The 10,475-nt window shown below is 36.4% G+C and overlaps 1 protein-coding gene across 5 annotated transcripts; it reads left to right on the top strand.

Annotated features, from left to right (window-relative positions):
- The first annotated feature begins 3,277 nt into the window (after positions 1-3,277).
- LOC109209265 (probable low-specificity L-threonine aldolase 1) lies at positions 3,278-9,954 on the top strand. Of its 5 annotated transcripts, none has more exons than XM_019372505.1 (11): positions 3,278-3,444; positions 4,108-4,226; positions 5,315-5,767; positions 7,139-7,250; positions 7,729-7,779; positions 7,998-8,069; positions 8,154-8,286; positions 8,364-8,422; positions 8,918-9,018; positions 9,444-9,510; positions 9,597-9,954. In XM_019372505.1, the coding sequence occupies exons 3-11, from the start codon at positions 5,325-5,327 to the stop codon at positions 9,636-9,638; spliced, it is 1,080 nt and encodes a 359-aa protein (XP_019228050.1). In that variant the 5' UTR covers positions 3,278-3,444; positions 4,108-4,226; positions 5,315-5,324; the 3' UTR covers positions 9,639-9,954. The 5 variants fall into 5 exon arrangements, with proteins under 5 accessions (XP_019228050.1, XP_019228052.1, XP_019228051.1 ...); XM_019372507.1 differs by lacking the exon at positions 3,278-3,444 and adding an exon at positions 3,507-3,723 and having other exon boundaries at positions 5,320-5,767; XM_019372506.1 differs by lacking the exon at positions 3,278-3,444 and adding an exon at positions 3,508-3,663.
- The last annotated feature ends 521 nt before the right edge of the window (positions 9,955-10,475 follow it).

Here is a 10,475-nt window from a genome sequence, read left to right as displayed (position 1 = left end):
GGGTCTATTTTCACCCATAGCTGCTCGTTTTTGGAGATTTTTGAAGGAGATTAAAGAGGGAATCAAGGGAAACGTTTGGAGGTAAGAATTTCGGACTAAAAACTCGATTATTATGTGAATTCCACCTAGAAAATCATGGAAACTTAAGCTAAAAATGGAAGAACTAGGGCTTGGAATTTTGGATTTTGATTTGGGATTTGAAGGGTCATTTGTGGACGGATTTTGATGTTTTTGGTATGTATGAACTCATAGGGAGATAAGGAACTTACTGGTGTAAAATTTTCTGAGTTTCGAGAAGTGGGCCCGGGGCTCAAGTTTTGCTAATTTCGGGATTTTTGATATTTTTCGATTGTTTTCGCTTGAGTTTTGTTCCCTTAGCATATTGTGACGTTCTCGTTCTGATTTTGGATAGATTCGACGCGCGTGGAGGCCAATTCGAAGGGCAAAGGCGTCGCGAGCTAGGGATTTAGCCGGTTCGAGGTGAGTAATGCTTGTAAATGATGTTCTGAGGGTTTGAAACCCCGGATTGTGCATCGTAGTACTATGTTGAGGTAAGGCACACGCTCGATGACGAGCGTGGGGTCGTGTACTATTAGAGATTTGGACTTGGTCCGTCCCGATTGATGATTTTACCGCGTATTTGATATCAAACTATTTGTTATCATCGTTTATTGGGCTGAATGCCATATTTGGGCTTCGTGCCAACTACTTGAACCCTTCGGGGCTTTTATTTGATATTTTCTCACTGTTTTGACTTACTACTTGAACTCAGTCATATTAAATTCCACTATTTTACTACTCAGCCGTTTTTAATCAGTTTGAGATTTAAATGATATTTTAAATGATGTTTGGGCTGAGAAACACTGTTTTACTATTGCCCCAGAGGCTTGTGATAATTTTTGATTGAGTAAGGCCGAGGGACTATATTGTGAGGAGATACTGATACTGATTTGAGGCCGAGAGCCTGAGATATGTACGCCACGAGGTGGCTTGATTGATATGAGGTTGAGGGCCTAGTTGTGATGCCACGAGATGGCTTGTTATTGCGCTTGGGCCGTAAGGGGCCCCTCTAGGAGTCTGCACACCCCCAGTGAGCGCGGGTACCTATTGTGATGTGAGATTGAGCCCGAGGGGCTGTTACTGTTGTGAGATGTTGCCCGAGAGGCGGTTGTGGTGTTACTGTGCCCGAGGGGCGAACTTTTATTTGTTTACTTTATCATAATTATCTGTCAGTTACCTGTTTTACTGGTTTTCCTGATTATAAATGATTTTACTGCTTCATTATAGACTGTCTTGTGCTTTACGTGTTTTCTTACTTTCAATCATTATTTATATTCGTTACTCACTCAGTTGGAGTACTTACTTTACTTCCTGCACCCTGTGTGTAGATTCAGGCGTAGCTGGTTCCGCTCAGGAGTGTTGATTTTCTCCAGTTCCAGGCGGGCTTCTTCGGAGATTACGAGGTAGCTGTTGACGTCCGCAGCCCCGTGTCTCTATTTCTCTATCATTCATGTTCTTTCCAAACAAATGTTGTAGTTTATGACTTTAGCAGACTGTATTGTGGTTCATAGATGCTCGTGACTTGTGACACCCAGTTAGGGCTGTATCGGGTTGGATATTCCGCATTTTATTGATATTTCCGCTATTCCGTGTTGGTAAATTATGTTTTAGACTATTATGTGTTGGTTAACCGTTTTAAAAGATGAATTGGGTTGAACTGGCTGGCCTTGTCTTCACGAGAGGCGCCATCACGATCGGGTTCGGGGTTAGGGTCGTGACATGTCACTTATTGTGGACCGGAGGGAGTAATTTTTTTCCAAACTAACTTTTTCCTTTTTGTTAAATTTTGTATCTAGTCACACAACAACAATAACATATTTAATGTAATTCTATAAGTAGGGTCCGGGGAAGGTAGTGTGTATGCAGCCTTATCCCTACCCTGTGCAGGCAGAGAAATTGTTTCCGATAGACCTTCGACTTAAAGCAAGCATACATAAACAGAATAGAGAAAGAAACGTAATAGTAAAAAAGTCAAAAAACAGTAACACCAACAAGATAATAAGAAAACTCGAACAAAAACAACTAGATAGTAATATAACCTTAGGAATATAAATATAGGAGAATAACAGAGAAGTTTTATCCATGGTCATTGAACTTTTGCGTTTGTTACCCAAAAGTCACTTTTTTATGTTACGTAAAAATTATTCAACTTTGTGTTCATTACACAAAAGTCACTTTTCTTTCTTTTGTTACACAAAAATTATTTTACTTTGCTCTACTTATCACAAAAAAGTCACATTTTTACTTGAAAAGTCTATTATAACCTTGATATTATATAAACCTTTTATATTATATACTATATATTATATTTTTTAACTATGTGTTTTATTTATTATTTTTATAATATATTCGTATATTTAATTTTTTCTTAACTTTAATTTTTTTCAAGATATATTAGTAGTGTTAAAAAATAACTTTTTTCAGCAATTCGTTTTTTTGAATTTAATTGACCATGCCCTTCCGAACTTCAAAATACCGACCACACGTTAATGGTCGCGTTTTGGACGGTTATTGGCCATTAACGACCAACTTTGGTCGATTTTTTTGGATGGGTTTTCCTGAATTTCTAGTAGTGTAATTGCTATAACCAATTGCCCCGGTAAATCCCTATGAAAATATTCCAAGCTAAATTCGCATGTAGTACCTAGGAATTTTCCTTCAAATTAACATATGATTTGTTCCTCATTTTCTTTGTTTGTTTACCTGCGAATTTTCTCACGGAAATGTACTTGCCGATTTATCTCTCTTCTAATATATATTAAAGTTACTGACAAATTTAATAACGCTACTAATATATTTTGAAAATTAACGTTAAGAAAAATATTAAATATACGAATATATTATAAAAATAATATTAAGTTATTTTATTTGTAAATTACATAGTTAAAAATATATTATATAGTATATAATGTAGAAGGAATTACATAAATACGAAGGTTTATATAATATCAAGGGTATAATAGACTTTTCAAGTAAAAATGTGACTTTTGTGATAACTAGAGCAAAGTAAAATGATTTTTGTGTAACAAAAGAAAGAAAAGTGACTTTTGTGTAATGAACACAAAGTTAAATAATTTTTGCATAACAAAAAAAAGAAAAGTAACTTTTAGGTAATAAACACAAAAGTTCAATGAGCATGGATAAAATTAACTCAGAATAACGCTACTACTATTTAAATGAAAGGAAAGACACTCGACTAGTCACACACGTATTAAAAAAATAAAAAAAAACCAAATGGGAGTAATAATAAATATACTACCATTGTCCTTATCCTTAATAATCCACATAATCAATTACTGCCTCAAAATGTCTAGATACAAAATCAACTATAAAGACGAAAGAAGTGGAACAACCAAAACCAAATTCACATGTTTACAATTTCAGGCAAGTCAAACAAAGAAACCACCAATTTTGCCTGAAGAATCTTTCTCTTTGATAAGAAATAAAATCTTGATTTTTGTTTTCCCCTTCATTTTCTCTCTCCTTTTTCTAATTCTTAGCCACTTGTTAAAAATTATGCATGCATGTAATTAAATGTGCTTTTTATGTTATCTCATTCAGACGTTACAAGTGTGTGATGACTCCATTCTTCATGTGATATATGTAGTACTCCTTCTGTTTGTTTTAACTGATTTTGTATCACTACATAAAGTCCAAAAGTTGGTATGTTTGTACATTTTTTCATCTTCTTGTGATTGATGGGGTGGTGGGGTTTGGTTTGTTGTGAAAAAGATAAAAACATATTTCAATAAATTCCAAATTTTGATTCTTGGGTTTTGTTTATCTGTATTTGTGTATGTTTACTAGTCTTATTTCTCTTGATTCTTGAATTTGTGACTGAGAAAGTACCCCTTGAGCTGGGAAGTGTTGGTGTTCTTTTTCCTACTGATGGCAAGTGATTTTTTTTTTTTTTTTTTTGGTGTGGTTGTGGATGATTTTCCTTGAAGGGGGGAATGCTACTTTTTACATTGATTTAGTATTTTTTTTTTATGGGTTTGATGCAGATTTTTGTTTTCTGTTTATTAACTGGTGGAATTTGATTTGCAGTTGAGTGAATTGTCTCTTTTATAGCATTTCTGATCAACAAGGAAGCAGAGTAATTGGATCAGTGTTTGTGACTTTGTTCTGCTATATATTTGAAGAACAGAAGAGGAGAAGCTTACACAGTATGGCTTTTTTCATACCTCTATTCTTTTCATCATTTATGTTTCTCTTAAACTGTATAATGTTCTATTCTATTTGGAGTAGCTGAATTTGAGTAAAAGGGTAGCCAGGTGCACGAAGTATCCCGCGTTTACGCAGGGTCCGGGGACGGCCACACCCCAAGGGGTGTGATGTAGGCAGCCTACCCTGATGCAAGCATCAGTGGCTAATTCCACGGCTCGAACCCGTGACGTATAGGTCACACGGAAACAACTTTACAGTTGCTCCAACGCTCCCTTCAATTTGAGTACTTAGCTTATTACCACCAAATTCTGAAATACACTTTCTTTTAAGTATGGGAGTTGAACTTTTGAATAAGCAGTACCGTGTTTGGATACAAGTACAGAAGTTGAAAATAAGTAGCGTCGCGTAAATAAGGGCATCAAAAGGGATTAATTATTACTTGACACTCCAACCATTGCCTTAAAAATTTGGATTTCACATGGTATCATAGAGGGTGTTAAAGATATTAATATATGATGTCCCATATTCGTGTATATAAGAATATCATGGGGTGTGATTCCACATTATTAAAGATGGTATGAGCATTTACAGTTTAGCTGAATTTTAGATGGTTTTAGCTAATGTATTAGATAAGCAGTGCGACTCTCCCTTTTCTTCTATGTTTAGCATACACTCCAATTTAGATAGGTGGGTTGCTCAGACTCTCCAAAAATGTCTCCAGTTGCGTGTCGGATCCTCCAGAAGTAGTGCATTTTTGGAGGATCCGACATGGGTGCGGCTACATTTTTGGAGAATCCGTGCAACATAGCGTATAGGTCTGTTTCCTAGACACTTCCTGACATTCTAGCTAAGAATCTTTTTTCTCGGGTCTTGATGGTTTGCTGCTGAAAGAGTTGTTTGAAATTATATATATATATATATATATATATATATATATATATATATATATATATATATATATATATATATATATATTTTAACATGTGCATGCTAAAGCAAGACAAATGGATTTTCAAGATTGGACCTATTTACTTATATTGGACCTTTTTACTTATATGGGGCATATAAATGTGTTTCTGTTTTCTAGTTTAGGGAAAATGGTGATGAGAACCGTGGATCTTCGCTCGGACACAGTCACTAAACCAACTGAAGCCATGCGGAACGCGATGGCCAATGCGGAAGTGGATGACGATGTATTGGGTTATGATCCAACTGCCCAACGCCTTGAAGCCGAGATCGCAAGGATAATGGGCAAAGAAGCAGGGCTATTTGTTCCTTCAGGCACTATGGGCAACCTTATCAGTGTGCTGACTCATTGCCAAATTAGAGGCAGTGAAATTATTCTTGGTGATTATTCGCATATTCATATTTATGAAAATGGAGGCATTGCCACTCTCGGAGGTGTTCATCCGAGGACAGTGAAGAACAATGAGGATGGAACAATGGATCTTGATCTAATTGAAGCTGCAATTCGAGATCCTAGCTTTGAGATATGTTACCCGACCACTAGGCTGATTTGCTTGGAGAATTCACATGCACAGTAAGAATATATTCTCTCCATAAAACTGTTGCAATCACAACCCTCTATTTGGTGCATTATCTGGTTATGCTATCTGATTTTTGCTAGTTTTTGTTTAGACGTGTATATCTAATATATATGTATTGTTGTATTTTTGGACCATATAACAACAATTATACCTCAATCCCAAACAAGAAAGGTCCGCAATATGAATCCTCACTGTTAGTGTCGCTTCGTTTAAGCCCCTCTCAGTCCAATATTCCAATATTATTAAAAGTTAGTTCTCTAGCATCAAAGTTCCTTATATTTTCTAGTGGCATATAAATCTCTTATAAGACTAAAACACTAACATGGCTAAAACTTAATCTCAACTAATTGGTAACGCCTATATAGATCTTTTTCTTCATGTTATGCCCTATTTTTTGTTAGGTCTGCGTGGATTTCAAGAGATTGTAGGTCTTTCGAGATAATTTCCTTCCATATGATTTTAGGTCTATGTCATCCCTTTTAACACTTTCACTCGCCATGGTTTCAAAACCTGCCTAAGGACCAGTGCATCTGAAGGGGACGTAGGACATGACCAAACCATCTCACCAAACCATCTCATGTAATCTTTTCTACTTGCACCTTATGCCGAATGTGGTCATTGAAGCCATACACAATGACATTTATGAGTTATTTGCTGTACTCTCTTTCCCCAAATACTGCATTGTAAAGAATCCTGAACTACTTTCTTCAACTCTTGGAACTTGACTGCAACTATTATTGCTCTTGTGTTCATTCCATGCTATCCATCAGAACATGAATACGATAAAAAGAAGGGAGGAGTTAATAACCAGTATTCAATTTTCTTAGATATTTCTTATAATTATTAAATAAACTCTTTCCTTAATGTAGAATACATCCTGTGACTTTTCTCGTATTTATATCATCGATCTAACTGGTGTGGACAAAAGCCATGAAGTTGAGAAAGTTTACAATTTAGCCTCGTATTTACGGATTCCTGAACAAACTGACTTTATAGGATAACCTAAGGGATTGTTGTGTTACTGGAGTGGCTTCTAAATGATTCAGTAATTCCTCATGGTGTAATAGGAGTCAAAAATTTGGTTGCTCCTCGAGCTCACATACTCAGGTGAATCATGAAAAGCTCCCTACCTGTCCTTTAGAGGTTCTGGCAAAAATACCGCATAGACTTCAATTCAAGGAGTGCTTTTTGTACACTCTGCTTCATAGTTTTTGTTTTAAAAAAATGATTTCATATATCCGAGGATCATGTCCAAAAATATAGTTTAGTTGCTTAATTGTCATGCTTTTTTGTTGCTTTAGTCAGTTTGAGTATTGAGTCTTTTATAATGCAAGTTCATAACCAACAACATTCTATGAGTGCAGCTCAGGCGGCAGATGCCTTTCTGCAGAGTATACAGACAAAGTCGGAGAGCTAGCAAAGAAGTATGGTCTGAAGCTTCACATTGATGGAGCTCGTATATTCAACGCATCAGTTGTGAGTACACCATTTTCTTCTTGTTAAGAGACAACTTTTGTCTGGAGTCGGTCAATAATTAAGGAGTCAGATAGATGGACCTTCAAATTAGAGTAATTTTCAGTAGTTTCTGTAAAGATATCCTAATCTAGTTTAATACTATAGGAAACAGGTAGCACCTTTTTGAATTTATGAAAGAGCTAAATTTTGAACTAGGATATGGCATGCATTTTCTAAAGAATTGGAGTACCATTGTGGTTGGAACATCAACTGATTACATTGATGGAGTTTACGGAGCTTACAATCGAGAGAAACTTAATTTCTTCAATTAGACGTAGGACAAGTTTCCTCAAGGACACTTATTGAAGTCAAAACAGAAAATTTATGTATTTTATTTCTGTAGATTGTCCATAGTTACTTTTAAGGGCATCTACGTTTGTCCATCTGTAAGCATTCTTTTTATGTACATTGCGATTAACTTGATTAATCCGTCTTGTAGGCACTTGGAGTGCCTGTTCATAGACTTGTACGGGCTGCTGATTCAGTTTCGGTAAGTGATATTTTAGCCAGAGATCTAGATGACCTTTCTCTTCATTGTCTCTATTTGTTTCCACTCCATTTTCCGAGTAAGGGACTGCTACATTTTATTTATTACATGATATCCTAAAGGAGAAAAAAAAGAGATATTCTATGCCTCAAGGCTGTAACATATGACAAGTTTGTTAGTGTATCGTTTCCGAATTTCTCCTCATTTGAGAGTCTGTGCAGGTATGCTTATCAAAAGGTCTTGGTGCTCCAGTTGGGTCTGTGGTTGTTGGTTCAAAGAGCTTCATTGCCAAGGTAAGTATGCTTTTCCATAAAGAATTTATCTGTTCCTTGCCAAAGGAAACTGTCGCCTAGCTCGTTGTTTCCTTCGGTTTCCAGGCGAAAATTCTGAGGAAGACTCTAGGCGGTGGAATGAGGCAGGTTGGTGTCCTTTGTGCTGCTGCTTTTATCGCTTTCCAAGAGAATCTTGTTAAGCTGGAAGGAGATCACAAAAAGGCTAAGATTTTGGCTGGTATTATTTTCTCCGTTCGATAAGGTTAATTTTACCAACTTTATTCATGTGTCTTAATGATTCCCTTTGCTTCTCAGAGGAACTTAACAAAATCAAAGGGCTGAAAGTTGATATTGCTGCCGTAGAGACTAACATTGTAAGTTGACTCATCATAAATGATGCCTAACTTTTTTTTTTATTTAAAAAATGATGCTTAGTTTTAACAGCCGATACTTCTTTTGGAAGTATGTACGATTTTAGTCAGATGAATTATTCTTGTCCACTCACAGTTCTAGCAGCCTGACATTGATCAAAAAGCTAACCCGGCTACCCCTTCTCCCCAAAGACAACTATCTCACCCTGCTCGTAGTTCAATCGAGTTCAGACTTAACCCCCTAAAAATAGATGAATCCAGTGATACTTCTATTCCATTCACAATTTTGCAATCGGAAAACAACCTTCATAAAGGTAACATCAAATTGAAAAGAAGGAAGAATTGGCTCCTGGCTGGCGATGTCTTTTCTATGAAATGAATCTATCCTCTCTAGTAATCCACAAAAACATACGCATATCGCGCGCATTGCCAATGTGAGATTTTCGTTTAGCTCCTGGGAGCAAAGGCAAAATTAAGATTCCTTTTTTCTATCATCAGGTATATTGCGATATACTGAAGGGGTCAAATATCAGCGAAACGGAGATGTGCAAGATTTTGGAACAGCATGGTTTACTTATACTACCAGAAGGGCCACAGAGGTGCGCTCTCCCCAAGCACGTCTACTTTTTTTCCTAGATTGTTTGTGTGCGCTAATGAGCTCATTTGGAGTTCACCAACTAGTGAGAAATTTAATAGAATGCATGTTCAAGAGATACAAACACTTGGATTATTACACCAATAGTTGCAATGTATGCTGATACATGTGGACACCTCTATCTTTTCCTCTCTTGACGACAATCTTTTGTATAATTGTGATGGTTAGATGATACCAATAGCATTAGGTACTCGAATAGTTTTTAGTAGTACTCAAACTTTCATTTGTTGGTATAGTGATATATATACATTTGTTAAATAAACGTATCTTGATGGTGACTTTCGGAACATGATCCTATAATTTACAAACCAAGCCCTTGTGGGATTTCCAGCATCTCTTAACAAAATGTTGGGAACTCCTATTTTGCAGAATCAGATTTGTTATTCATCACCAGATTTCAGAAAATGACGTGCACTATGCAGCATCTTGCGTTCAGGTAAGAAGTTAATGAGTTCAAGCATCGACGTTAACTAATGATTAGCCAAATATTCTTCATTTTTCTGTTTGGTTAAATTTCTGCAGCGAGCTTTGGCAGGAGTGGCCGAAGAAAATGGTGACAAGTAACAGTTTATGACCGGTTACTGACATGATCGATCCCCGTCTTTAAGAAGATATTCCAATTCTGTGGCAACAAAACCTTGATCATGTTCATATGTTAGAAGCTCTTCCAAATGCTTATATGGAAGGCCAGTTTCATTTGAAAATTTAGTCAATCTTTTAGTCTGCATTTCATGTCCTTTTAGTGATCAATGACTTGGATATTTTCATATGTTGTGGTTGGAATAGTTTGAGTACTTATCCTTGATTTAGTAAGAGCTAAATGTGGATCACATGCTGCTGCAATGCTAATGGACAAACTTCTTCTCCTTCCAATTCTTTATTTTTGCCCATGTATTTATCCTTTTAATAACCATTAGTTTGTGGAACTGAATATCTAGTTCATAATTTTTCTTGGGCTTGTGTGAGAATTTTCGAAGAGGAGCCTTGGCGTAATTGGTAAAGTTGCTGCTATATGACCAGCAAGTCACGGGTTTGACTTTTGAGCCGTGGAAACAATCTTTTGTAGAAATGCAGGGTAAAGCTGCGTACAATAGACCCTTGTGGTCCGGCCCTTTCCCAAACCGAACTTTAGGACACGATGTCCTGAAGTTTGAATTTTGAGGTTTAAACTATAGGACTTAGGACTAAGTATCCTGAATTCGAAAATTCAGGACTTAGGGTGTGTTTGGCGCGAAGGAAAATGTTTATCATGGAAAATGTTTTTTTAGAAAAGCTTTCATGGAAAATGAGGTTTGGTTGGTGAGTGGAAAGCTTTTTCAGGAAAATGTATTCTAGTATTTGGTTAGAGGGCAGAAAATATTTTTTTATGCTACTCTCCTTACCCCCATCCCCCAAGTCCCC

Source organism: Nicotiana attenuata, unplaced genomic scaffold, assembly GCF_001879085.1.
Source record: "Nicotiana attenuata strain UT unplaced genomic scaffold, NIATTr2, whole genome shotgun sequence".
Classification (NCBI taxonomy): domain Eukaryota; kingdom Viridiplantae; phylum Streptophyta; class Magnoliopsida; order Solanales; family Solanaceae; genus Nicotiana; species Nicotiana attenuata.
This window is presented reverse-complemented; position numbering and strand designations above follow the sequence as displayed.

What these genes read in the sequence shown, in the direction of transcription:
- LOC109209265 (XM_019372505.1), top strand. Translation starts at nt 5,325, where the DNA reads ATGGTGATGAGAACCGTGGATCTTCGCTCGGACACAGTCACTAAACCA. An exon ending in GGGCTGCTGATTCAGTTTCG is followed by an intron (nt 7,780 to 7,997) that starts GTAAGTGATATT and finishes GAGTCTGTGCAG; the next exon opens with GTATGCTTATCAAAAGGTCT. An exon ending in CTGCCGTAGAGACTAACATT is followed by an intron (nt 8,423 to 8,917) that starts GTAAGTTGACTC and finishes TTCTATCATCAG; the next exon opens with GTATATTGCGATATACTGAA.